The 27,743-nt window shown below is 54.0% G+C and overlaps 1 protein-coding gene across 1 annotated transcript; it reads left to right on the plus strand.

Moving 5' to 3' along the window:
* Nucleotides 1-12,632: 12,632 nt before the first annotated feature.
* On the plus strand, nucleotides 12,633-27,517 carry SCNN1B (sodium channel epithelial 1 subunit beta). The gene is made up of 13 exons (XM_054390964.1): nucleotides 12,633-12,943; nucleotides 13,754-14,056; nucleotides 14,132-14,210; nucleotides 19,356-19,549; nucleotides 20,391-20,494; nucleotides 21,174-21,337; nucleotides 21,787-21,894; nucleotides 24,335-24,452; nucleotides 25,300-25,375; nucleotides 25,532-25,589; nucleotides 26,170-26,231; nucleotides 26,987-27,062; nucleotides 27,152-27,517. Exons 1-13 carry the CDS (start codon nucleotides 12,633-12,635, stop codon nucleotides 27,515-27,517), a joined length of 2,019 nt encoding a protein of 672 aa, XP_054246939.1.
* The last annotated feature ends 226 nt before the right edge of the window (nucleotides 27,518-27,743 follow it).

The following is a 27,743-nucleotide window of genomic DNA, read 5'->3' on the forward strand; positions in this document are numbered from 1 at the left end:
AGAGCCCCTTCGGCTCCATGACGTGCAGGGCTTGGGGCACCCAAAACCTCAGGGAAGGCAAACACTTGCCAGGAAAACCATGGAGAGAGGATGAGCTGTGCAGAGACAAACTCCAGCTGCAACAGCAGGACTTGCTCTTAAGAACTTCTGAGAATCCAAACTGCTGGGCAAAGGCTTTTCCTGGGTAGAAAACAAGACTCACCCCATCTTTCATGCTCTCCTGACTGGCACAGTCAGCATGAGAGTGACTCAAAGACAAGAACAGCCAAACACAGGAGGGAGGGGGGGAAGGAGGGATGGTGGGTGGGTGGATAGCTTCTCTGTCAGAAAGAATCCCATTTGATAATCCAGAGAAAAATGGGAGCACCCAACCTCCCAGTCAGCCAGGATGAAAAACTTGCCCAGATGTGACAATGAGCAGTAACTCCCAGACTCCCTGGAAAACTCGCCTGAGACACAGCCTAGCCCCATCCCGACCCCAGCTGGATAAGGCACAGCAGCCCCCAGCCCAGTGGGGTACAGTAACCCAGGGTGTCAGCCCAGAAGGGTGATTCCTGCCCCCCTCCCAGAAGAGGGATGGTGCCCAAAGCTGCTCCCAGCACTGAGCGGGTTAAAGGCTGCCCAGGCCCCTTACAGCCGGTGGCATTGCAGGGGTCCACAAACTGGTTTGGGAGTTAAATGCCTCATTAATGTAAATGGGGCTGAGGAAAGGCATCTCCAGCACATGCCTATGGAAAAGCCTTTCAGCGTCTGAGCCCCTTGTGCCCTGCAAGGAGGTTCAGCCGTGGGGGAGGACAGGGCTGAGGGTCATTCCTGTTTCACTTCACCCTTTCAGCTCCAGGCCAGGGCCAGCTGGCTCCGCAGCTCAGTGTGGGGAGGTTTCTCCTGCAGACACCCAGGAAGGGGCTCGCAGGGCAGTGGCAGCTCTGCAGCTGTCTTCTTCTGCCGGAACTCAAAAAATGTCCACAAGAGCCCACCTATGCCTCCTGCTTGGCTGAAGCTCGGAGGTCTGGGACACTGATGCCACCTCACCATCAGCTGCAGCTACCACCAGATCTCAGTAGCCCATTGATGACTAAAGCCACAGGCAGAGCTCTAGACATGAGGCAGTGACCTTCCTTTGCTCCGAGCTGCAGAGCCCCATCACAGGGCTGCTGCCAAAGCTCAGACCATGGCTGGCTGTGTGGCACAGCAGGTGCCAGCAGGCTGGGACTGCCTTGGCTTGAAGGTCCCACTGCCTGTCTTAGTGACACCACAGTGGTGGGCACCATGCAGCCAGGGCGGGTAGCTCCCCGCAGCGATTCCCCACGACTGGCCGTGGCCCTGAGCCATCCCCACCAGCCCAGCCTGTGCCCAGGGCTTCGTGAGAGCCTTTTCCAGCAGTTCCAGCTCCCGGAGCTGCTGACGGGAGCATCCCGAGCACCGGGCTGAGCCGCGGCAGCACCGGAGAGGTTTCGGTGAGAGTGAGTCAGAGGTGAGCTGTGACAGGCTGTGACACGCCGTGACACGGCCCCAGCACTAATCCCCACGCCGGCATCTCCCTGCAAACAGGACGGACTGGGAGGTGCAGAGTCCTGGCCAAAGCCTCCTGCGGTGACTCCAGAGAGGCTGGTCCCGGGAGCGACCAGAGTCAGGCTGAGTCTGAACGATGCCCAGCGAGGGGAAGGAGAGAAGAAAGTCAAAGCCAGGCTGAGCAGTGCCAGCCCAGAACCTTTCCTCCTGTGCATGAGGAGCCTGGGGCTGCTCCTCACTGGGCTGCTGGGTGTCAGGATGCACCTGCCAGCCCCCGGCCACACGGCCCCTGGTCCCCAAATGGAGCTGGTCTGCAGCTCTCAGCAGGGCACACACAGGGTGCTCAGTCCAACCACATCACCCTTTATTGGACCCTTTCTGGCAGTGAGAGCACCCCGGTCCCTTGGGGTTTCACATGAAATCTCTTCCTCCATCTTTCCCCTTCTCCCCAGAGCAAAGGCTCCATCATCCCACCACTGAGCACATGAGGGGGCACCCTACACACCACACACACCTCATTCATCCCCCTCCAGGGCACTGGGGGCTCAGGATGCCCTGGGCCCAGGAGTTGGGGGTGGCAGTGGTGATGTTGGGAGCATTGTGGGGTTAGTGGTGGCTGTGGGCAGGGGCTCCACCAGCCATCCTTGTGGTACAGGGCAGAATGGCACGGGCACAGGTGGCATGCCATGGTCACAAATGGAGTGGCATGGGCACAGGCAGGATGCCATGGGCACAGGCGAAATGGCACAGGCACAGGTGGCATGCCATGGGCACAGTTGGTTCCAGCAGCCCCAGCCGTGCTGCCCCGGGGCTCTTCCCTTTGAGCCAGGTGGGAGCCGTGGTGGGCTCGGGGGGCTGACCCTGCAGCCCTGCTGCTCCCCGGGCTGGTGGCAGCACAGCCCGAGGTGTAATCAGGGAACTGTGCCTGCCCCCGGGGCCACAGACAGCATAATCCTGGTGCACCATCACTTGCCTCTGACACTTCCGCACCACCTTGTCTCTCCCGGTCTTATGCTCCTGCCTTAGTTTCCTTCCAGAAGAAGCTGGGTGGGATTTGTATCCCCACTGGGATTCGAGCCTCTGGGCATGGAGATGGGCTGCCAGGCCTGCTCAACTCTCCATGAGCTGCCCTGGATGGCATTTTCACCCTGGCAGCCTCCTCACCAGGCAGCATTCCCAAGAGGAGCAGAATGATGATTAGAGGGCTGGAGTATCCCTGCTGTGGGGACAGGCTGGGAAATCTGTGGCTGTTCAGGTTGGAGAGGAGAAGGTTCCAGGGAAACTTCAGAGCTGCATTTCAGTGTCTGAAGAGGACCCACAGGAGGGCTGGAGAGGGACTGTTTAGAATTGGCTGTGGTGATAGGACAAGAGGCAATGGTTGGAAACTGGAACAGGGCAGATTTAGGTTGGACATAAGGAGGAAGTTTTGCATGATGAGGGTGAGGAAATACTGGAAGAGGTTGCCTGGGGATGTGGTTGAGGCCCCATTCCTGGAGACATTCAGTGTAAGACTTGATGTGTCCCTGGGCAGCCTGAGCCAGTTGGAGGTGAGTGCAGAGGGGGGTCAGACAAGATGACTTCTGGGGGTCTTTTCCGACCTGATGCAGTCTGTGGCTCTGTGACACACAGCACAGGAGGGGATACTGGCCAGTGAAGCCTCTGTGGGACCAAGTGACATGCAGCAGTGCCACCCTGGGCAGGCCCTGCCCAGGAGAGCAAGCTCTCAGGGTCTGCAGACAGAAGCCCAGCTGCACCCAGCACACTGTCCCCTTCCACTCAGGTGCTTTGTCCAGGTGTGTTTCCAGAGATGGAAGCCCTGTGTGTTCACCAGATCCTTTCAGCTTTAGGACACGCTGTGGTGTGTGATGCCTGTGGAGATGGCATCAGCACGAAGAGTGGCTGCATGCAGGTGCTGGCCAGGGCCATGGTGAATCACTCTGTTTTCACAACGCCTCTTGCAGCACCTTCCTTGCTGGGGTTTTAAGACCTTCTCACCCAAGTTTACACAACGAATCCTGACTGGGACAGGCTGTTCCCCAGCTGAGCAGGGCAGGCAGCCATCCCCTGCCTGCTCTTCTTGTAAACTCATTGGTCACCAAATAGTGCACATGTTCCTCAGAATATGGGAGAGGACCATAAAACATGGGCCCATAGAGATCTTTATGATGTTTCATCCACACTGGCGCCATGCTGGCGTTCCCCAGCCTGTGCCACAGCAGCATGGCACCCCCAGGGACCCTCCCCACCCACAGCCACTCTGTGGTTGGATGCTGGAATCATGATAGGCAGGTTATGTTTTTCAGGAAACTTCTCTGGCAGGAAGGCAAATGAGTGCAGCTAATTACCTGTCACACCAATTTGTTGATGGGGAAATGACAAACCACTGCTGGAGCATGCAGCCCGCCATGGTCCCATGCTGAGAGCCGCTTGGTGCCACCCACCTCGGGAAGCATGGCCTTGGTGGGACAAGTCACAATTCTCTGCTCAGCTCCAGGGATGCTCAGGCTTGAAGGAGCTGCACCTGAGCTGGGTTTTGCCCTCTCCTTCCCATCCCACGCCAGCAGCTCTCAGCATTGACCACCTGGGTGGTACCTACCCCCTGGCCATACAGCCTCAGCACCCACCAAGCCCCTCTCCTGCCTGCCTGGACCATGGCCACCAGACACCCACCCCATGCCAGAAGGCAGCCTGGGGGAGCTGCTTCCCTCCCTTCTGCTGCTGCTTGTAAAACCAAACCAGTCTGGGTTTTACAGCCTGATCTTTGTAACGCAAACACAGGTCAGGCAGAAGGGTTTCTCTGCAGCGGCTCCAGGCGTGGGTTGGCTGGCGAGGTGCTCGCTGTCACCCAGCTGATTTTACTGGGTCACAACCAAATCATTCTGTTTAGGGACAGCCTGTCTCTGAGAGTCACCCCATAAACTGAGCAATTCATCTGCTGAACCAACCTGCTTGCAGCCTGCTTGGGAGGAGGGCTGCCCTGTGTGCCCTGGCAGAGCAGAGGAGAAACTGGGTCTGAAGAGATGGGGATGGGCACCCTCCTCCCTCATGGCACAGCTGCTGTGAACCCTGAGATGTCCAGACGGGAGCCAGCCTGCAGACGTGACCAGGTGCTTAGTACCTAGAGCTCCCACCTCCTGCTAATGATAGTCTAATTAGTGGGTGCCAGCTGTGGGCAGGGCAGGAGGCCATGCTATGCCACACCAGGGCTAAGAAATAGACTGCCTGAGAAGGGATATGGTCAGAGGCCAGGCAGGTGACACAGGGCAGCAAAGCCATGGCCTTATTCCCACTTCTGGAGCCACAGGAACCTGTCCAAACTCTCATGAAACCCCGGAGCACAAGGAGTGCTGTGCCAGGTTGGACCCCACCACCACATGGCAGGGCCAGAAGCAGTGCAGAGTGACGCAGAACCAGATATGGACCAGCCAGGTGCATGTTCTGGTGACCTGCTAGCAGGGCTGTGATTTTGAGGTGATTTCCCCCCTGCAAAGCTGTCCTTATTCCTGCGCTGGGCTCTGGCACAGGCACCTCTGCTCCTTAGCTTCACACACAACCGCAAAAACCAGCCTAGAAACCCTGGCCTTGGTTATCCACCATTCAAATATTCCCCCTTTGCCAGCTGAACTTAGTCCCTGCTGGTATTTTCCAAACACTGAGATGAGATGGTTGGTGCCAGTCTGGGGGCTCTCAGTTTCTCAGCTGTATTTAGCTGCTGTCAGCAGTGCACCAGGCCAGCTCAACACCCTGCTCCAGCACAATGCTTCCCATGGGGTTCCTCAGCTGTATTTTTAGCAGGAGGTGTTTGCTTATGAAATAAACTTTCTTGTGAAGCAAGTGGGAGAGACAGCAGAAAGCCAAGCTCAAGGTCATCTGGCCCCACAGCTGATGTTTGGCAGATGCATCCTGCTCTGTTTTCAGTCCTGGAGCTGCTGGTGCTGGGACCAGACATTGTTTTCCAGGGTACTGAGTAGTGAGGGCAGGGCAATTACCCTGGCAGGGCAGGGGTGAGGAGCAGGGTAAGTCCTGGTGCTTCCCATCCAACCTGTTCATTCCAGCTTCACTTGGAAGGGCTGTTCAAACACCATCCTGTGTTCCACTGCAGAGAGAGTGGGAGGAGGCCCCCTCCTGCCATTGAAAATCCCTTTTGTTCCCAAACAACGGAACCCAGGGACACTTGGGAAGATCTGACCAAGTCCTGACTGAGCAAGAACCTGCAGGTACCTCTCTGGGCAAGAGGCAGCCGCTGCTTTTTACAATGCTCTGCTCTGATTTATAGTCCCAAGGAGGTTTATAGGTGTTTGCTGTTCTGTGGTGAGCAGTTAATGACTCCTACAGCCGCTCAAGATGCTCATCCTCTGACCCGTGGTTGTACTGTGGTGTTGGGCTCAGGGATCCCACCCCTCAGCATGCAGATCCCAGCATAGGAAAATGTGGAAAATAAACGGGGGGGGGGGGGGGGGGGGGTGTGTGTGTGTGCTTCTCTCCAGCTCCCCTGTGAGGGACTAGGGAATTGAAGGGGTTAGAAGGGACCTCTAGAAATCATCCAGTCCAGCCCCTGCTCTGGCAGGGGCACCCACAGCAGCTTGCCCAGGATCACAATGGCCAGGTGGGGTTGGAAGCTTTCCAGAGAAGGAGACTCCACAACCTCTCTGGGCAGCCTGCTCCAGGGCTCCAGCACCCTCACAGTAAAATGAGTGATGTGATTAAACATGTGATCACCAGGAATCAGCGTGCAAGACGTGATGCTGAGATGAAGTAATAAAATCCACCAGAAACTGCATGCTAAACACCATGAAACTCACAGACAATGCCTGGGGGGTGCTCCTGAGGGCTCCTGGCCACTCACCCTCACCCCTGGAAGCAGACAGAGAAGCTGCTGTACCTTTCCATGATGATTTTATGGAAGCCCAGTTCATTCCTCCCAGTAAGAGACCATCATCGCAGACTCAGATGCTGGGGCCACTGGGGCTGAGCTCTGCCCCTTCTATTTGAGCATCAACATCTTATGTAGCTTGCAGTGGAGAGAGATGGTGTACAAAACAGTGCCAGGAAAGATGCCCAGCAGCAGGCTTGACAGTAAACACAGCTGCTGGGGGAGGAGGATGTGTGCTAGATAAAAATACTGTAAGGTCTTCTACCTCTTCTTTAAAAAGATGATATGAGCTCTTAGAAGTGAGATCTTCTCCAAAAAGGGCTATAACCCTCTTTGGGGATACTGGTGAAGTTCACCTGCAGTTACTGAATTGTGTCAAAAGCCTGGCATGAGGGGTGTTGGCATGAGGGATGATGCCAAAGCAGTGAGGTGATGTCCTGGTACCTGGGACACCTCAAACTAGACTGAGAAAGAGACTATAAATTGCTGCAGCATGGGGTCAGGGCAGTGGCACCAGACCCTGACCTGCTTTAGAACTCTCCCTGCACCTTCCAAGCGACTGCTCTGGTTGGGGATGTCCCTGCTGACTGCAGAAGGGCAATTAGGTGTCCTTCAAAAGTGTCTTCCAAACCAAACCAGTCTGTGTTTCCATGATTTCATGATTCTCTGATTCCATGATTCTTTGACTGTCCAATCTACAACCCCCAAATGCTCCTTCTCTTGTGTGTGCCACTTTAATAGGATTTTTTTTCTCTTTTTGAGGAAAAACAAGGAGCTGGGCACCTCTTTTAGCAGCACGGTGGAAGGGATGGAGCCACACCTCCCTCAGCATCTTGTGAAGTGGGAATGGACAGGTTTATGCCACGGCTGGTCTTGGTAGGAACAAGGTAGAAGCAGCAGCTGCTGCTGCAATTTGCTAGGGAGAGAATTAAAAGTGCTGGGAAGAAATTCAAGGAGGATTTCCACCAAACCTGTCCCAGCCAGGAGGGAGCCCGGCTGGAGGGAGGGTTTGGAAGTGACAAGGGGCGGGATGAGGCGGGACCGGGGCGGGGGAGGTGGCGGGGCCGGTTCTCGGCGGGGAGCGCTGCGGGAGCGGAGCCGGAGGCAGGTACGGGGGGACCGGGGAGGGGAAAACGGGGAGAGGGGCTGGCAGGTCTCTTCGGCTTCAGGCGGCGGCCAGAGAGATGCCCAAGTGCGGTCTCCCTTGGGCATCCCTGAGACTACCACTCGGAGCCGAAGGGACCGGGAGATTGCTCCCGGTGAGAGGATGCTCCCTCTCCGGGACAGCAGCCTCACTGCAGAGCACGGAGAGAAAGATAACACGGGAAAAAACAGGGCTATCTGGGCAGGGGAGGAAGGGATTGAGACTCCGATACGTGGAACAAAAACTTCAGGGAAATGCTATCTAAAATTCCAGACAGAATGCTGTCGGGATCAGCGAGCTGGAGTTGGCTGCATGGATCCAGCTGGCCAGGCAGGAGAGGAAGGGATGGAGCATCTAACACACAGGGAAAAAAGAGTCAGGCAAATTATATCTAAAGTTTCAGACTCTTCAAGTGCTGTACACATTCCTGTCAGGATCAGAGAGCAGGAGGTGCCTGCAAGGATTGGGTGGCCAGGCAGGGGAGGAAGAGATGGAGAATTGAACATATGGAACAAGAAGGCAGGGAAATGACATCTAAAATTCCAGCCTGTAAGTACTTTTTGCGTGCTGTACATGTTGCCATTGGGATCAGAGAGCCAGGGGTGCCTGTGTGGATCAGAGCACCACAGGCAGCTGTGTGTGGTGGCCATGCTCTGCTCACACCCAGCAGCAAAGCTGCTCACTCACAGGTCATTTTTCTTTTCCCACTGCCAAGCTGTAAAGTTGTGCTATAATAACAGAAAATCCTCGACTTTGCAGAAATCCCACCAGCCAGCAGAGATGTCTGCTCCAGGAAAACCAGGTCTTTTCCTCAGGCTGTGGAGAAGCAGGCAGATGAGCAGCTGGTGAGCAGAGGAATGACTCCCGTGTGTCCCAGCAGAGAAAGTGGTGAATAATTGCAGCACCAGGCCTGGTGGTGCTGGAGTGGTTTTGCAGCCGAGGTGCCACCCTGGAGCTGCCAGGAGTGTGCTAGGTTTTGCTGGTGCCTCTATTTCCTGTAAGTGGCACCTGCCCTTGGAAAACCACAGGGGAGATGCAAGGCAGCCAGCACTGCCATTTCGTAACGTGGGAGTCTGAGCTCACCGTCAGGCAGAGGAGTTTTGCCTGGGGTGATGCTGGGGTGATGCAGGGCTGGAGCCAGGCTGCTGGGGGAAATGAGGACACCTCCTCCACAGCACAGAGCAAACCACCTTAGAACCTGGAGCAGGTCACTACTAGGATGGCCTTGGTCTTCACAGGAATGTGGGCAGTGCCAGAGGAAGGGCACTGGCACCTTGTGCACCACAGAGCTCTCGTGGTCAGCTCCTGACACTCACTGGAGGTGACCACAATGTGCTGGCAAGGGGCAGAGCTCAGTAGGGGGTGGTGGTGAGGGAAGCAGTGATGGTTCCCTGGAACCACCTGCCCAGGAGACAGAAGTGTGATAGTGAAAAATGGAGGGGAGCTGGAGGTGCCATGGGGGTGTGTTCCCCTTCCCAGAGCAGGGCCTTGGAGCTGAGCAGCCAAACAAGAAACAAAACCAGTGAGCAGCAGCTGGGAGCTGCCAAATGTCCAGCACTTGAGCTCCATACCCCATGGCAGTGACAGGGGATACAGGGACAGCAGAGCAGGACAGGGTTTTGTAGCCATGGCACTGCCCTGAGTGTCCCTTGGCAGGCAGAACCAGGTTGTGTCCCCATCATGGGGGAAGCACCTGCAGAGTCCACAGCCCTGATCTCCTTGACTCCTGTCCCACCACAGCCTCCACTCCCTTCACTAAGGGGGGCTTGGGGACCAGGTAGGGATTATCCATGTACTGATAGAGTGGCTCTTGTCCCTCATCTGTCACTTCTCTGCTCCAGGTAGAGCCCACTGATGGGGGAGAGCAGGCCAGGCCCCAGGCTGGCACTAAAACTGGTGCCAACACACCCCTGAAGAGCTGAGACTCAGTGCCTGGGGCAAGGAAACCCCACAATAGGAGCTTTGGCTTCCAACTGAGAATGGCACCAGGTACAGATCAGCTCAGCAGTGAGAGGGAAACAAGAATTCTGGAAACATTTTGGAAAGAAAGGTAGGGGGAAAACTATGAAAGGCAGCAAAAAGCTAGAGAACAATTTTCCCGGCAGTGCCCAGTGCAGTTTCTGTTCAATGCCAGCTCCTCACCAAAGGGCTGTTCCACAGCCTGCAGGAGCAGTAAACCTGAGCCCACAATATGTCCCCTGCAAAACCTGTAACTGGCCACTTGGCTGCAATGCCAGCATGCCTTGTGAACCTGGGGCTTTATTTTGGGATCTGTGTTTCCATGGCAGAGATGCTCTTCCAGTCGTCCCTGTGCCCATCCTCATCCCTGTGCCCATCCCTGTGCCTGTCCTCCCTGTCCCCATCCCTGTGTGTGGCATCCTGCATGTGCCCCACGGGGCTGGGGGACAGAGCAGAGCTTGCAAAGAACAGCTCCTGTAGCTTTGACATTGGGCAAAAATCGTCCTGAATCAGTTTCAAACATGCCTAAAAACTAGATTCATCTGATTTCCACAGCATGGCCTGGCTCTAGCTTAAAGAGTGTGAAAATGGTGCCCTTCAGCACCACGTTTTTATAGCTGGTGAGGAGATGAAGTGAGGCAGAAGGACTCCAGCCTCTGCTTGAATCCGCCCTAGAGCTGCTCTTCCTTCCCCTCGTGTCAGCCCAGGCTCTGCAGAGAGCAGCCTAGGTTAGGTGCTAAGCTGGAAATAAATGCAGGGTGGAGAACAAGGGAGTCAACGACTTCTGCAGGACCCTGAGCAGCATTAGAACTGTTACCTGTGCTCAGGCCTGCAAGTGGAGCTTTTACCCCTCCGTGTGCTCCTCATCCCCAAGTGTGTGTCTCAACATTAGCATCAGGAGAAAAAAAAACAAAACCAAAACCAAAACCAAACTAAAATTAAGCCTCAGGAAACAACATAACATGAACTCATAACCTCATCCAGCAGTGCCAGCTTGATGAGAAGCCACCAAGGTCCCTACGGCAAACTGGAGCCTCCAGTGGCAGCTCAGGTCCTCGGCAGGAGCCCCGGGTCCAGCAGCAGCAGAGCAAGTGGTGGCTGCAGGACAGAGGGCTGGGCCGGTTTGCCCAGTGCAGTGGGGGTGTGGTTCCCCTTTCATCTGATCTGAATCTCTCATTGGATTTCTTAAAAGGCAGAAAATCTTTACTGGTTGGCCTGGTTCGGGGATTTCAGAGCATTTGATGGTGCAGAGCAGAGCCCAGGCTTGGGGCTGTGCCCTGAGGTGGGTTTGTGTTAGCTGCCCAGGAGAAGGCTTTGGGCAGAGTAGCTACATGGATTTCATGGCTTCTCTTGGGCTGTGGGCAATGAAGCCAAGGCTCAGGTCACTGCTCCTGGTTTCCTTAGAGTCCTGCCCAAAGCCAACAAGTTCTGATGCAACCTGAGCTCCTTCTGTGAACAAACCCTTCTGCAGTCAGCTGTGGGTGAGAACCCCTGGGGCACAAGCTCATGGAGGATGAGCTGAGGATGGGCTGGTAGGTTGGGGGTCTGGGTGGTCCAGGAGGTCCAGAAGGTGCAGGAAGTGTGAGTCCAAGTTCCAGGATGTTCCTAGATGTTCCTTTGAGAACAAAACTCTTCCACACATGATCTGCCCTGAGATCTTGGAGGCAGCAGCTGGAGTTTCTTCTCTCCAAGGCACTCTCCCATGGAGACCTTGTGGTGTTAAGCCATGTCTACCATCACATATAATGGGGTGTGCAGTGAAAATCATCCTCTCTCCTTGCATCATGGAGTGAGACATCAGGAAATCTGCTGGGCTTGTAACCACACTCTGTGTGCACTGCTCAGCAGGTGGTGCACGTCTGGCCAGGAAGTCCAGGGCTCAGTGCTACCTTTGGGCTTTGGCTAGGTAAGGACACAGCTGCCCCTCAAGAAGCCTGTGAGAAGGCTTCAGCTCCCCTTTGACCCCTCAGCAGGCTGCCTACAGGTGGTCCCTGCCCTGCTGGGCAGGCTTGTGTTGGAGCTATCCCCAGGTGCTCTCCTTGCCCCTCCTGCCAGCAGGCTGAGTTCCATGCGGCGTTAATCTTCAGCCCTGTTCTCCCCCAGCTTAGTTCTGAAGAACCTGGGCAGGTGACTGGGCTTTGTTGGGAAATCCTGCCTGGGGATGTTAGGATTTAGTAACTCGAGTTCTCACCTTCAAACAGCAGCACAAAACGTTCTGTTTGCTCCCAATATGAATGTGAAATATGCAGCATCCCTGCGGAGCGTGAGGAGCATTCCGATGGTATCTGAGAGACAAAGGAATTCGGTGTGTGTGGGGGGGTGTGGAAACGTTGCTTGGCCCTCCTCTGGTGGGCAGGAGCTCCCAGAAGCATTCCTGGTCCTTGGAAAGGTGCTGCTGGGTCTAGGTCCTCTTCCCGTGTCCCCCTCTGATAGCCTGGGGCGCTCTGCTTGCTTCTAAGAAAAACTTAGAAGTCTGAAGTCTGGTGGAGCACAGAGCGCTGGTGGCCTGAGCTCCACCTGACACAGCTCCTGTGTGCACTGCTTGGTCCAGCCAGCGTTGGCAGAGGTTTCAGATGTTGCAGACACACAACAGACTGTGGTGCTGCCTCAAAACTGTCCTGGTCAGTCACTGCAACACCTGCAGGGCCAGTCCTAGGTGAGTCACACAGGGCTGAGCTGTGGCCAGCAGGTCCCACAGCCAGCAGGTCCCACAGCCAGCAGGTCCCAGTTACTGAACTCCTGTGGGCAGCCCAGAAGGAGATGGCCTGAAGCTGTATCAGAAGAGGTTTAGTTTGGATGTGAGGATCAATTTCTTCCCCAAAAGCATTGTCAAGGCCTGGTCCAGACTGCCCAGGGCAGTGGTGGAGTTCTCATCCCCCCATCCCTGGAGGAGTTTCAAAGCCTTAGAGATGTGGTGCTTAGGGACATGGTTTAGTGGCGATGTGGCAGTGCTGGGGTAAGGGTTGGACTTGGTGATCTTGAGATTTCTTCCAACCAAAACTGTTCTAGGGCTTTCTCCTGGGTCGTAAAACCATGGTCAAGCCATCACATAACTGCTCCAGGTGCCAGTGCACTTGATGTCACACAAAGCCTGCCTCTCAACACAGCTCCTTTGGTGTCTTTTGTGCCCTGGCAGGCAGCAGCATGAACCTCAAGAAGTATTTTGTCCGGGCTCTGCACCGCCTGCAGAAAGGTCCTGGCTACACCTACAAGGAGCTGCTGGTCTGGTACTGTGACAACACCAACACCCATGGCCCCAAGCGCATCATCAAAGAGGGGCCCAAGAAGAAACTGATCTGGTTCTTCCTAACACTGCTCTTTGCCTCCCTGGTCTTCTGGCAGTGGGGCATCCTCATCAACACCTACCTGTCCTACAATGTCACCTCCTCTCTCTCCATTGGCTTCAAGACCATGAAGTTCCCTGCAGTTACGGTCTGCAATGCCAACCCTTTCAAGTAAGTTTTTGTTTGCCCACTTTGCCCAGCTGTGCTTTAACATCCCCAGCTCTGCTGTGAGTGCAAGGGAACTGAGTGTTCCTGTCTCAGCTGTCACGTTGGAACCAGCAATGGACTCACCACATGGCACTAAATCCAAAGCAAGGAGGACAGTGTGGAGGTGGCAGCTCAGGGACAGCGCAGGACTGGGGAACGTGTGGGCTGCTCGGGTTTCCTGGCTGCATCCTCAGGCCCATGGCAGTCACCACCTCCTGCTCAGGGAAAGCTCAGAGTTCAGCTCACTTGTCACAGCCCAGCCCAGTTTCTTAACCTTCCCCTCAAATTCCTTCCTCCCTCCTCGCAGTCAAAGTGCCTCTTATTGCTTGACCATCAAGAGCTGGTCAAACAGTGGTAACAGCTGGGAGCTCTGTGGTAGACCTCCATCAGCACTCCAAAGCAGGAACTGATTCTGTTAAAGCTGCTTTGAATTTACACCCATGAGCAGCGTGGCCCCAGGCAAGATGCTCCAACCAGCACGCAGGTTACTCTGGGGCTGGTTTGTCTCTGCTTCCTAGAGGTGTTTTGTGTAAACTGCAGTGAGGTCCTGAAGCGCAGCCAGCTGGTTCCACACCAGCAGATTCACCAGGGCCCGGCCGGCTCTCTGCTTATTCTCCTGCTGATTTGCCACCTAGCTGCAGACTGCTGGGATGCCTGTGTCTGAGCTGCCATGCTCTGCTCTCCTGTTTTCCTCCAGCAAATCTTTAGGCAGCAATTGAGGTCCCCAGGAAGTTCCAAGGCACCACCTTGACGCCACTGGCTTTTGTCCTTCAGATACTCAGAGGTGAAGCATCTGCTGGAAGACCTGGACAGGCTCATTGATGCAGCTCTGGAGAGGATCCTGCAGCCCACACCAGGGAACAGCAGTGAGAACCCCTCCCCACCACTCAACCTGACTCTCTGGTACCAGATCCCCCTGGTCCTCATTGATGAGCATGATAAAGACAACCCCATCATCCTGGACATCTTTGAGAACAACCAGACTGATGAAGACAATGAAACTGCTGCGGGCAACAAGACCTCTGGGGACAAGGAGACTACTAGGGGCAACCAAACCCCTGGGGGTAACCAAACCTCTGAGGGGAAGCTGCTTGCTCTGGGCAAGGAATCCACTGGGGACCACCAGACCGTTGAGGGCAACCCAACCTTTGAGGGCAACCAAACAGCTGCTCCACCTGCCTCATCCAACATGACATCAGAAGAAAAGAAGTACAAGCTGGCAGTGAAGCTGGTGAGAGGGCTCTGGTGGGAGGCAGACAGGGAGGGTTGAGAGCTGGGCAGTGCTGGATGCCCTTGCAGGGATGCAGCGTGGAGCTCAGCATCTTCTCCACACCAGCTACCCATGGCTGCTCTGCCCCAGGGCTCTGGTCCAGCTGCACCAGGACTGGGAGCTGCCCATGGGGGTGGCAGCACCCTCAGCACAGGGCACAAACAGCCCATGGGCAGCTGGCAGGTTATGGTGGGTTGCTGGCAGGTTATGGTAGGTTATTCCAGGTTAAGTTGGGCTATTGCAGGTTATGGTGGGTTATTGCAGGTTAAGGTGGGCTATTGCAGGTTAAGGTGGGTTATTGCAGTTTAAGTTGGGCTATGGCAGGTTAAGGTGGGCTATTGCAGTTTAAGTTGGGCTATTGCAGGTTAAGGTGGGTTATTGCAGGTTAAGGTGGGCTATTGCAGTTTAAGTTGGGCTATTGCAGGTTAAGGTGGGCTATTGCAGGTTAAGGTGGGCTATTGCAGGTTAAGGTGGGCTATTGCAGTTTAAGTCGGGCTATTGCAGGTTAAGGTGGGTTATTGCAGGTTAAGGTGGGCTATTGCAGGTTAAGGTGGGCTATTGCAGTTTAAGTCGGGTTATTGCAGGTTAAGGTGGGTTATTGCAGGTTAAGGTGGGTTATTGCAATTTAAGTTGGGCTATTGCAGTTTAAGTCGGGCTATTGCAGGTTAAGGTGGGTTATTGCAGGTTAAGGTGGGCTATTGCAGGTTAAGGTGGGTTATTGCAGGTTAAGGTGGGCTATTGCAGTTTAAGTCGGGCTATTGCAGGTTAAGGTGGGTTATTGCAGGTTAAGGTGGGCTATTGCAGGTTAAGGTGGGCTATTGCAGGTTAAGGTGGGTTATTGCAGGTTAAGGTGGGTATTGCAGGTTAAGGTGGGCTATTGCAGGTTAAGGTGGGCTATTGCAGTTTAAGTGGGCTATTGCAGGTTAAGGTGGGTTATTGCAGGTTAAGGTGGGTTATTGCAGGTTAAGGTGGGCTAGTGCAGGTTAAGGTGGGTTATTGCAGGTTAAGGTGGGCTATTGCAGGTTAAGGTGGGCTATTGCAGGTTAAGGTGGGTTATTGCAGGTTAAGGTGGGTTATTGCAGGTTAAGGTGGGCTATTGCAGTTTAAGTCGGGCTATTGCAGGTTAAGGTGGGTTATTGCAGGTTAAGGTGGGCTATTGCAGGTTAAGGTGGGTTATTGCAGGTTAAGGTGGGCTATTGCAGTTTAAGTCGGGCTATTGCAGGTTAAGGTGGGTTATTGCAGGTTAAGGTGGGCTATTGCAGGTTAAGGTGGGCTATTGCAGTTTAAGTGGGCTATTGCAGGTTAAGGTGGGTTATTGCAGGTTAAGGTGGGCTATTGCAGGTTAAGGTGGGCTATTGCAGGTTAAGTGGGCTATTGCAGGTTAAGGTGGGCTATTGCAGGTTAAGGTGGGTTATTGCAGGTTAAGGTGGGCTATTGCAGGTTAAGGTGGGCTATTGCAGGTTAAGGTGGGCTATTGCAGGTTAAGGTGGGCTATTGCAGGTTAAGGTGGGTTATTGCAGGTTAAGGTGGGTTATTGCAGGTTAAGGTGGGCTATTGCAGTTTAAGTCGGGCTATTGCAGGTTAAGGTGGGTTATTGCAGGTTAAGGTGGGCTATTGCAGGTTAAGGTGGGTTATTGCAGGTTAAGGTGGGCTATTGCAGGTTAAGGTGGGCTATTGCAGGTTAAGGTGGGTTATTGCAGGTTAAGGTGGGCTATTGCAGGTTAAGGTGGGCTATGCAGTTAAGTGGGTATTGCAGGTTAAGGTGGGCAATTGCAGGTTAAGGTGGGTTATTGCAGGTTAAGGTGGGCTATTGCAGGTTAAGGTGGGCTATTGCAGGTTAAGGTGGGCTATTGCAGTTTAAGTCGGGCTATTGCAGGTTAAGGTGGGCAATTGCAGGTTAAGGTGGGTTATTGCAGGTTAAGGTGGGTTATTGCAGGTTAAGGTGGGCTATTGCAGGTTAAGGTGGGCTATTGCAGGTTAAGGTGGGTTATTGCAGGTTAAGGTGGGCTATTGCAGGTTAAGGTGGGCTATTGCAGGTTAAGGTGGGTTATTGCAGGTTAAGGTGGGCAATTGCAGGTTAAGGTGGGTTATTGCAGGTTAAGGTGGGCTATTGCAGGTTAAGGTGGGTTATTGCAGGTTAAGGTGGGCTATTGCAGGTTAAGGTGGGCTATTGCAGTTTAAGTCGGGCTATTGCAGGTTAAGGTGGGCAATTGCAGGTTAAGGTGGGTTATTGCAGGTTAAGGTGGGCTATTGCAGGTTAAGGTGGGCTATTGCAGGTTAAGGTGGGTTATTGCAGGTTAAGGTGGGCTATTGCAGGTTAAGGTGGGCTATTGCAGGTTAAGGTGGGTTATTGCAGGTTAAGGTGGGCTATTGCAGGTTAAGGTGGGATATTGCAGGTTAAGGTGGGCTATTGCAGGTTAAGGTGGGTTGTTGCAGGTTAAGGTGGGTTATTGCAGGTTAAGGTGGGCTATTGCAGGTTAAGGTGGGCTATTGCAGGTTAAGGTGGGCTATTGCAATTTAAGTTGGGTTATTGCAGGTTAAGGTGGGTTATTGCAATTTAAGTTGGGCTATTGCAGTTTAAGTCGGGTTATTGCAGGTTAAGGTGGGTTATTGCAGGTTAAGGTGGGCTATTGCAGGTTAAGGTGGGCTATTGCAGGTTAAGGTGGGCAATTGCAGGTTAAGGTGGGTTATTGCAGGTTAAGGTGGGCAATTGCAGGTTAAGGTGGGCTATTGCAATTTAAGTTGGGTTATTGCAGGTTAAGGTGGGCTATTGCAGGTTAAGGTGGGTTATTGCAGGTTAAGGTGGGTTATTGCAGGTTAAGGTGGGTTATTGCAGGTTAAGGTGGGTTATTGCAGGTTAAGGTGGGCTATTGCAGTTTAAGTGGGCTATTGCAGGTTAAGGTGGGCTATTGCAGGTTAAGGTGGGTTATTGCAGGTTAAGGTGGGTTATTGCAGGTTAAGGTGGGCAATTGCAGGTTAAGGTGGGTTATTGCAGGTTAAGGTGGGTTATTGCAGGTTAAGGTGGGCTATTGCAGGTTAAGGTGGGTTATTGCAGTTTAAGGTGGGCTATTGCAGGTTAAGGTGGGCTATTGCAGGTTAAGGTGGGTTATTGCAGGTTAAGGTGGGCTATTGCAGGTTAAGGTGGGTTATTGCAGGTTAAGGTGGGCTATTGCAGGTTAAGGTGGGTTATTGCAGGTTAAGGTGGGTTATTGCAGGTTAAGGTGGGCTATTGCAGGTTAAGGTGGGTATTGCATTAAGTGGGTTATTGCAGGTTAAGGTGGGCTATTGCAGGTTAAGGTGGGTTATTGCAGGTTAAGGTGGGCTATTGCAGGTTAAGGTGGGCTATTGCAGGTTAAGGTGGGTTATTGCAGGTTAAGGTGGGCTATTGCAATTTAAGTTGGGTTATTGCAGGTTAAGGTGGGTTATTGCAGGTTAAGGTGGGCAATTGCAGGTTAAGGTGGGTTATTGCAGGTTAAGGTGGGTTATTGCAGGTTAAGGTGGGCTATTGCAGGTTAAGGTGGGTTATTGCAGGTTAAGGTGGGTTATTGCAGGTTAAGTTGGGCTGTTGCAGGTTAAGGTGGGTTATTGCAGGTTAAGGTGGGTTATTGCAGGTTAAGGTGGGCAATTGCAGGTTAAGGTGGGCTATTGCAGGTTAAGGTGGGTTATTGCAGGTTAAGGTGGGCTATTGCAGGTTAAGGTGGGTTATTGCAGGTTAAGGTGGGCTATTGCAGGTTAAGGTGGGCTATTGCAGGTTAAGGTGGGCTATTGCACGTTAAGGTGGGTTATTGCAGGTTAAGGTGGGTTATTGCAGGTTAAGGTGGGTTATTGCAGGTTAAGGTGGGTTATTGCAGTTAAGGTGGGCTATTGCAGGTTAAGGTGGGCTATTGCAATTTAAGTTGGGTTATTGCAGGTTAAGGTGGGTTATTGCAATTTAAGTTGGGTTATTGCAGGTTAAGGTGGGTTATTGCAATTTAAGTTGGGCTATTGCAGTTTAAGTCGGGCTATTGCAGGTTAAGGTGGGTTATTGCAGGTTAAGGTGGGCTATTGCAGGTTAAGGTGGGCTATTGCAGGTTAAGGTGGGCTATTGCAGGTTAAGGTGGGTTATTGCAGGTTAAGGTGGGTTGTTGCAAGGCTTCAGGGCTCTTTGCTTGGTTTCTGAAGAAGGCAGCATAGTGAGGGCTTTCACTTCAGAGGGGCACTGCTGCCCTCAGACACCCAGCCAGACCCCTCTGCAGATGCTGCATTTCTGCAGCAGGGGCTGTGGCTGCACCACACCCTGAACGTGCTCCCCTCTAAGTGCAAGGAGACCCAGGAAGGAGCCGTGCCAGGCTGGTCTGTGTTGAACTGGAGGCAGCTGCATGACACCAGCAAGAGCAGCAGCGCATGGAGAAAGGGCTGGCAGCACCCAGCAGCCTCTCACTGCAGCAGGGATATAGGCAGGGTCCTACCAGAGGGTCCATCAGCATCTGCTGAGAGGGATACTGGAAGCACTGGGCTGTAATGGGCAGTAATCAAGCTCTGCATGGTTTTGATTGCTGGGGTCTGCCTTGCATGCAGAGGACACTGCTGGGTGTCACCTGGGGCCACCCAGAGCAGCCCTGATGCAGGCTGAGCCTGGGGGAGAGCCAGGGCAGGGCTGCTCCACACAGGCTCCTGGCCACCTTCGCCTCTTCCTTGGGTCTGCACCCAAAATGCTGGGGAGAGGCTGCAGCTTACTGCCCCTCTCCTGCTGTGAGGGTGTTCTCCTGACCTCCCACCCTCTGCTCCCACAGAGGCTTCAAAGACTCTCCCTCCCTGACCAGGTCTTGGAAGCTGGGGTAGCTCTAGCCCTAATCTGTGTCCAAAGTGACATTTTCTGTGAGCTTGTGGAGGTGCCACTGGGATGTCTGGAGAGCTGCCCAGCTGGGGAGCCTGCCCAGCTGTGGGGAACCTCCCCGGGGAAAGCCTTGCCTGCAGACACACAGAGATGTGGCAGCTCCAGCCACAGCTCTCTTCCCTCGGGAGCAGCAGGCAGGGCTGGCATCACGCCGAGCTTGTGGGGAGAGGGGAAAGGCCAAACGTCCCCCCTGTGGGATGGGCTGAGCCCTGCCCACCCTGTGTCCCCAGTGCAGCAATCAGGGCTCCGACAACTGCACCTACAGGAACTTCAGCAGCGCGGCACAGGCGGTGACCGAGTGGTACATCCTGCAGAGCACCAGCATCCTCTCCAAGGTACCCCTGCAGGACAGGATCAGGATGGGCTACCAGGCAGAGGACATGATCCTGGCCTGTCTCTACGGGGCGGAACCCTGCAACTACAAGTAGGTGCATCCCCAGCTCGGACCCTTTCCTGGCACAGGATGCTGGAGGCAGGACAGCCTCCTCCTCTTCTTAAGAGATTTCTGCTTGGCCTTAATTCCAACAGCATTTCCCAGAAGGTTTCAGGAAGCGACCCTGGCTGAAACAGGTTATTCTGGAACAATGCTGGTGTGAGGTTTAGTTTTGGCTGGGCCATTCTGCCCATGGCATATCCAGACTAACAGCATCCATGGGACTTTCCCAGGGGATTCAGTGATGTCCAGCTGCCAGCCCAGGTGCTGAGCCAGTGCATCCCAGCACAACAGTGCAGTCCCAGTGTACCTCAGCACAAGTGTACCCCAGTACCACAGTGCAGCCCCAGTTTTGACATAGGCTCTGGAAATGCCCCTCAGCCCTTGTTGTTTCCTGAGCACACCAGATTTAGAGAGCCAGCCCTGAGGAAGGTGGGCAGAGCAGCAGCCCAGGCTGGGGGGTTCCTGCCCCTACTGCAGAGAGGGCTGCAGGGGATTGGTCTCAGAGAAGGAGCTGTGACAGCAGCCAGGCCCATCCACATAGCTCAGCTCTAGCCTTTATCTGCCCCTGTGACAGATCACTCCCACCCCAACTCATAACATCCCTGCTGGCTGTGGCTCTGTACACACCGGTGCCTTGCTTTGCTGTGTTCCAGCAGCAGACTGACTGAAATTGCATCCCCTGAAACCTCCAGACAAGAATTCCACAAAGGAAGCAACTGCAAGCGAATCCCAGACCCAGATCAGTCCCACCAGATGCATCTCAGTCATTATTCTATCAACCCTTTGGTCCTCCCCAAGAGTTACAGCTTTGTCTGCATGATTCTTCCAGGAATTTCACCCAAATCTATCACCCAGACCATGGGAACTGCTACATCTTCAACTGGGGCATGGATGAAGAGGCTTTGAATTCCTCCAACCCCGGGGCTGAGTTTGGTAAGAGAGGTTCTGCTGAGGAAGGAGCAGAGGTGCTGGGAGCTGCTCTGTCCCTCAGTGGCCATTTCTGTCAGGTGCCACAGATTTACCATCTCTGTCTCTGTCACACTGCAGCAGGGAGGAGAAATTACCCAGGAGGCAGTGGTGAGCTGGCAGTGTTGGGTTAATGGTTGGACTTGATGACCTTGAAGGTCTCTTCCAACCAAAATGACTCCATGACTCTGATTCTATAGCTCCCTAAAAGGAAACAGTCCACCCAGAAACCAGTAAGGTGACTACAGATGTTACTTTGCAGAAGGGTAACATCTGGATAGCCAAACTCTGAGGCAGTGTCTGGACACTTCCTCAGACATTTCCATCCTGTGCATTCCCCATCTGGTGCATTTTTGCACAGGTAAGGCTGACACAACAGCTAGACCTGGCTCTTCCCCCAAGGATGCAGATTTTTGTGCCTGATGAAAAGCAAAGAGACTTCTTTTCCCCAAAGACTCACAACAGAATCACAGAATGGTAGGGGTTAGGAGGCACCTCCAGAGGTCATCCAGTCCAACCCCACTGCCAAAGCAGGGTCACCTAGGGCAGGTCATACAGGAAGGCATCCATCTGGGTCTTGAAAGTCTCCAGGTAATTGCATCTCTGGATATAGTTCCCATTCTGAGTGTTTTGTCTGGTATCTCAGGGCTGAAATTAATCCTGGACATCAGCCAGCAAGAATACATCCCCTACCTGTCCTCGGCAGCCGGGGCCAGGCTCATGCTGCACCAGCAGAAGAGCTTCCCCTTCCTGAAGGACCAGGGCATCTACGCCATGCCTGGGACAGAAACCTCCATCGGGGTGCTGGTGGTATGTGTGGCATTCTTCTGCAGCAGCTTCTCTGAGAATAATGTTATCTGATGGGCCTGGCACCAAGCCTGCTCCCAGCCTCGGCTGAACTGGCTCAAACCAAAAGAGTCAAGGTGTGTGCTGGCTGTGGGCTGCGGCGGTTTATGGAGGCTTTTATGTAAGTGTCCTGGCCAAGTGCTTTATTGCAGCCAAAACAGTGAGCTCAGGTCATTGTTCCCTCTTCCCTCAGCATGGCAGAAGCTGCCCTGTGAGCACAGACTGCTCCTGCACACCCTCATCTGCCTCGATCCGCCCAGGGCAAGGGGCTGCATCTCCTTCAGCTCTGCCACCAGCAAGGGTTTGGTATTTTCCAAGCCAGGAGGGAACACAGGAACTGGAGAGGCCCCAGAAAGCAGGCACCAGGGCCACGGGGAGGGGAGGTGACATTGGGTGCTTTGGTTTCCCTTCAGGATGAGCTGGAGCGGATGGGTTACCCCTACAGCGACTGCACCAACAACGGCTCTGATGTGCCAGTGAAGAACCTCTACAGCCAGTACAACACCTCCTACTCCATACAGGTACCACTGGGTTTGCACCAGGCCAGGCTGTAAGGGAAAGCCACCAAAGCAGCCAGAATCTTTGACTAGCAGGGGGGTTACTGGAGAAGCAGCTGTGATGAAGTAGAAAGCAGCACCCAGACACAGGAACCTTCTTTCCCTCTATAAATCCACACTGGGGGCTGAACACAGAGGTTTGCAAACAATCCCAGGGGATGCAGTGGAAACAAGCATGGATGGCAGGAGCAAGACCCAGCAATGCTGGCATTAGGACTTGCATCAAAAGAGAAGGAAGGTGGTTCTGGCTGGCAGTTCAGTGGGGTCTTCAGTTTTCAGCTCACCAAAACAGCGTGGCCAGGAAAGGGCAGCAGCAGACAGTGTTCCCTTAGCCAGGTTTGTTTCAGTTTGAGAGCAAGAAAGTGACCATTTCTGTCATTTTCTCAAAAGCTGAAACCCAGCAAACACCCAGGACCCTGCTGGGGGTGACCAACCAGCAAAGTGCCAGTTCACAGACCAAAGAGCAAACATTTTCACCCCACACCTCGGCACAGTTTGACACTGGTCCTTTCCTTGTACCCCTTCACCCCAGAGCTCTGCCCCCCAAAGTGGAAGGTTCCCATCACCCTCAACACTGGGAAAAGCAGAGTAGGGTGTGCCTGGGCCCTGCAGGCCCCCCAAATCCACCAGTGTGGCAATTTTGCCCCATTTTGACTCCCCAAGCAGCCCCAGCTGCTCCTCTCCCCCAGGAGCTGCAGAGCAGTTCTGCTCCTTTCAGAGGAGGCTGCTTGTGCCAGGTCCTTTCAGTCCCAGCTCTCAGAACATCTTTGTTCCCTATCATTGCCATGCTTGGCTGAAATCTTTTCCTTGTGAGCAGATCCACCAGCGAGGGGCAAGCTCTGGTCATTACCCATGTCCAAGAGAGCAAACTCTGAGCTCTGGGGTTTTGAGCTCTGCCTAAGGGGACAGCTGAGGTGCTCCATCTACAGCATCCACAAGCACCATCCCACACGGCCCCTGCAGCTCCGTGATGACACTCCCCATGAGCAAGGCTGGCTCCTGCTGTTTGGGGAAGGCAAAAGCTGCCTGGAGAACTTCGTGCTCTGGTTATAGCCACAACAATGCTCTCAGAAGGAAAGCAGCTCCTGGTCTGGGTACAGAAATCCTGTTGATCCCTGATGGCAGAGGCATAGTCAGGAGAGATTCCTCTCCTGAGTGATCCTTTCTCATCCTTTCCTCTTTAAGGGAATTCAGTCATTTCTCGTCCTGAACTTCAAAACTGGGGTGAGAAAGCTGAGTTTGTAAACTTCAAATCTGCAGAAACCCAGAGTGTAAGCCCTCAGCACTGGTTAACTGGTGACAGGCTGTGCTAGGGGGAGAAACATTTCTGGAGGATGAATATCAATAAGGAAATATCCAAACTGATCTGAGGGTTATTTACAGAAGCCTGACGAACCCATCCCAGAGAAGCAGGCTTTGGTCTGGCAGGGGACTTTCTATTGCTGCTTTTGTGCAGGGATAACAATTGGGCCACTCTGCTTTCAGCTGCCTGTAGAAGGGTTAAGCAAATACTCCAGATGATTGCATTATTGCTTCAGCATTGCTAAATGCTGCCGGGTTCTGAGCCCACTTCAGAGACCTCTCAGCTAAACCAGGCTCTTCATCACCCCCTGACTGCAGTGAGCTCCATGACTGCTTCAGGTCACACAGAAATTCTCTGCCTGTTCTGCCCAGCTGGAGCTGCTAAATCTGATTATCTTCTCATAGACTTTGCTGCTGCTTCACCCAGAGCTCCTCTCCAGGCTGGGATCACTAATTTCATGGCTCGTGGGCTGCTGACACTGCGGCTGTGATCCTTTCGAGGGGAGAAGCACAGATGAGAGCCTTCAGGTTTCTAAAACCTGCTCCTGATGTTGCAGCATTTTTATAGCTGTGACCTTAAAGCAGGGACCAGCCCTTTGCCAGTATCCCACACAAAGGCTGGAGATGTAGCAGGGTTATGGTGCAGCAGAATATTTTGATTCTCGTTTGCAAACTTTCTGTTACCTCCATGGAGCCCCAAAATGGTTAAGAAATAACCAGCCTGTCGTTGCACTGTGAGCAGACACCAAGTTCTGTGACTTACCCACAGGCAGCTCACCACCAGGATGGGCCTTAAAACTGCAGGAACAGAAGTCAAGATGCATCAGAAAGAAAATTGTTGCCTGGTCTCAGCACTGTAAAGCTGGTATGACCCATTCTGGCCTCCCAGCATGATGGGGATGCTCAGTGCAGAGCAGGGATGGGCTCTGGCAGCACCTGCTCCCTCCCATCAGCTTTCTCTGTGCACAGCCTCCAAATCAGAGAAAAAGAGAGAAAATCCCTCAGAGCAGTCATTCTCTGGGCCAGCACAGACCCCAGCAGCAGAGGTGGGCAGGGGGGGTTCCAGCCCACCTCTAAGCAGCTCCCTCTTCCCTTTCTCCAGGCTTGCCTGCGTTCCTGTTTCCAAAATCACATGGTGGAGATCTGTGGCTGTGGGCACTACCTGTTTCCTTTACCTGAAGGGGTGAATTACTGCAACAATGACAATAACCCAGGCTGGGGTAAGAATGTAGACAAGACTCACAGCACAGCCTGGGGAGGTCCTGGCAGGGGGGCATGGAGGGCATTTTTGTTCTGCTGTAAATGCCAAGGGTGGGTGGCTTCAGCCCATGTGACAACTGCATGTGGCTGTTTGGCTCAGTGCTGGGGAGAAATCGTGGTCCTGGCCATGGGCTGAGAGACCTCAGCTTCCACACTACACCAGGGCAGGGCTCTCCTGATGGCTGGATCCAGCCAAGAAGGTAACAGGAGCCTCTGGGTAGCAATGGGAGAGAAAAAGGGGATAAATATCCACCCAAAGGGAGGCTGGATGGGGCCTTGAGCAACCTGCTACGGTAGAAGGTGTCCCTGCCTATGACAGGTGGTTGGAACTAGATGATCTTTAAGGTTCCAACCCAAACCATTCTGCGTTTCTATGAACTATGCTCCAGGCCTCCATGCCTGGGGAGTTCAGGTCCTGAAACAAGCTGCTCTGGGCAGGGGCAATGGGCTCCCATGGGGAGCTCATGGGCAGGCAGAGGCTGGTGGCACAGCTTAGTGAGGGCAGCTCCGGCTGGCAGCCACCCTCCTGCCCCTGCAGCTGGCCAGGGCTGTGCCAAAACCACTGCCACTGGGCAAGGTGACTCCATAGGAACCATCTGCAGACAGTTCCATTAATTTTAATTCATTATTACATTGCCTGATCCCTAAGCCTGAGCTTCTCCAGGAAGGGCAGCTCAGAGGGGAGGAGAGCCAAGCCGTGCAGCTGGCTCCTGCTGAAGTGTTGACTTTATCAGATGAAGCACAGATAATCCTGTATGGGGGTCGCTGCCTAAAGAGACACTTTGGATGTTTGTCTTCATTCAACAGCATATTGCTATTCCTCCCTGAGATCAAGTATAAACCACAGACAGATTTGCATTGACTCTTGTAAGGAGACCTGCAAGTGAGTACTGAGCCCTTTGGAGCTGCCAGTGGCTTCTGACCTTTCCAAAAGGGCAGCAAGTCACACAGGGCTGGTTTTCTGCACCAGAACTGAAGCTCCAGTGGCTTGAGAAGGGGCAACTCCTGTGCTAATGCTCTGCTCTCTCCCTCCCTGCAGCGACACGCAGTACAAGATGACCATCTCCATGGCAGACTGGCCCTCGGAAGCCTCGGAGGTAACCCCCATTCACAGCTTCACAGTCTGCATCAGGTTGGAAGGGACCCTCTAAGGTCATCTTGTCCAACCCCCCTGCACTCAGCAGGGACACCTCCAACTACAGCAGGCTGCCCAGGGACACATCAAGTCTGATCTCGAATGTCTCCAGGGATGGGGCCTCAAGTACAGCCCTGGGCAGCCTGTTCCAGTATTTCACCACTCTCATTGTGCAGAATTTCCTCCTGATGTCCAACCTAAATCTGACCTGCTCCAGTGTCAAACCATTGCCCCTTGTCCTATCACCACAGACCCTTCTGAACAGTCCCTCCCCAGCCTTTCAGATAGTGAAATGCAGCTCTAAGGTTCCTTGGTTTGAAAGGGTCACCAGTGATTCCCTTTTCTCAGTCATGAATCACTCCATGTTTTCAGAGCCAGTGTCAAGGCAGCAAGAATCTCCTTGCTCAGTTGTACGTTTTTAGGGTGCAGATTCCAGTGCCAGGGCATGGGACAGGAGGGGGCACCCCCCATGGTATCTCCTTCCCAGCAGGTGCTCGGGGAGGATCCTTCCACTTGTGTCTCAATCAGGTTTCTTTTCCCAGGATTGGATTTTCCATATTCTTTCTTATGAAAGAGATATGTCAACAAATGTGACTCTGGACAGGTAAGGGAGAGCAACAACCACATCATCTTCTCTGCTGAGCCTGTTGATATGAGGCTGCCACGGACCCCACTGCCAGGCTGGAGCACGCCTGGGTTAGAGCAAAGGGAGGATGAGATTTGGCTCATGATTGGCTGGGAGATGAATAAAGCAAACCTGAAACACACTTCATGTGTCTCCCCTGCTCTGCCAGTGGCAGGCTGGGTCAGACACACAGTTCATTTAAAATCAGCATTAACAGCAGCACCTCCAGCTGCCAGGGTCCAGCTCCTGCGTTGCACACGTAGGTCTGAATCTGCCAACAGCAGCAGCTGTAGGGGGGATACACCAGAATTAGGGTAGCTGCTGCGTTACCCTTTGAGCACCTAAACCCTGAATTAGGAGGAAAAGAAGAAGGGTTTCCCCCCCCCCAAAAAAGAGAGATGTAGGGAATGGTTTCACAGATGCTGGCTGCCCCTAGCCACGGTGCAGCTGCTCTCTCCATGCAGCAGGGACACAAGGAGCCATGGCTCCTCTACACCAACCAGGACAGTTGGGAAACCAAAGCAAACAGCCCCAAAGAAGTTTTCAAGTGCTTCTTCAGGAGGAAATTCAGAGCCACATCTCTCCTACTTTGGCAGTCACTGGCACTTCTTAAGCTCTTCCACATGCCAGGCAGGCATTTCGGTGCCCAGCAGCTCTGGCCAGGCTCGCCCGGGAGCAGAGGTGTTGGACACCTACGGCCCGGCTCTGCACTCAGCTGCCTTTGTCTCTCACAGGAACGGCATCATCAAGCTGAACATTTACTTCCAGGAGTACAACTACCGCACCATCTCCGAGTCCGCGGCCACCACGGTGAGTGCCCAGCCCCGCCTCTCGCCTCCCGTCCGGGCTGCGCTGCGGGGCCGGCCCGGCCGCCTCGGCTAACTCTGCTCCTCCCGCAGATCGTTTGGCTACTGTCGAGCCTGGGCGGCCAGTTTGGGTTCTGGATGGGGGGCTCGGTGCTGTGCCTCATCGAGTTCGGGGAGATCATCATCGACTCGCTCTGGATCACCGTCATCAACGTCATCGGCTGGTGCAAGAGCCTGAAGCAGCGGCGGGCGCGGACCCGGTACCCCGACGCGCCCCCGACGGTGTCGGAGCTGGTGGAGGCCCACACCAACCTCGGCTTCCAGCACGAGGACGGGGGTGCCCTCCCCAGGGGCGAGGAGCTGCCCCCCGAGCCTGGCACCCCCCCACCCAACTACGACTCGCTGCGGGTGCAGCCCCTCGATGCCCTCGGTCCCGACAGTGACGCGGAGCCCGAGTGAGCAGCACGGCAGGCACCGCCCATGGGCCACTAGGCTGCCCAGCTCACACTTGCTGGGCCATCTGCTGCTCCCTGTCGTGTCAGGAAGGAACTCGAGAGCCCTGGCTGAGCCCCCTTCCCAACTGCTCACTGTGAAGCTCCAATAAACCTGTAAAAACCTCCCAGGGTGGGCAGCAGGTCCTGGCTTTAGTGTCACAGAACCATGGATCACAGACTGCTGAGAAGGG

The sequence above is a fragment of the Indicator indicator genome, chromosome 22 (assembly GCF_027791375.1).
Source record: "Indicator indicator isolate 239-I01 chromosome 22, UM_Iind_1.1, whole genome shotgun sequence".
NCBI classification, from domain to species: Eukaryota; Metazoa; Chordata; class Aves; order Piciformes; family Indicatoridae; genus Indicator; species Indicator indicator.

What these genes read in the sequence shown, in the direction of transcription:
- SCNN1B (XM_054390964.1), top strand. Translation starts at nt 12,633, where the DNA reads ATGAACCTCAAGAAGTATTTTGTCCGGGCTCTGCACCGCCTGCAGAAA. An exon ending in CAACCCCGGGGCTGAGTTTG is followed by an intron (nt 20,495 to 21,173) that starts GTAAGAGAGGTT and finishes CTGGTATCTCAG; the next exon opens with GGCTGAAATTAATCCTGGAC. An exon ending in TGACAATAACCCAGGCTGGG is followed by an intron (nt 24,453 to 25,299) that starts GTAAGAATGTAG and finishes TTCATTCAACAG; the next exon opens with CATATTGCTATTCCTCCCTG.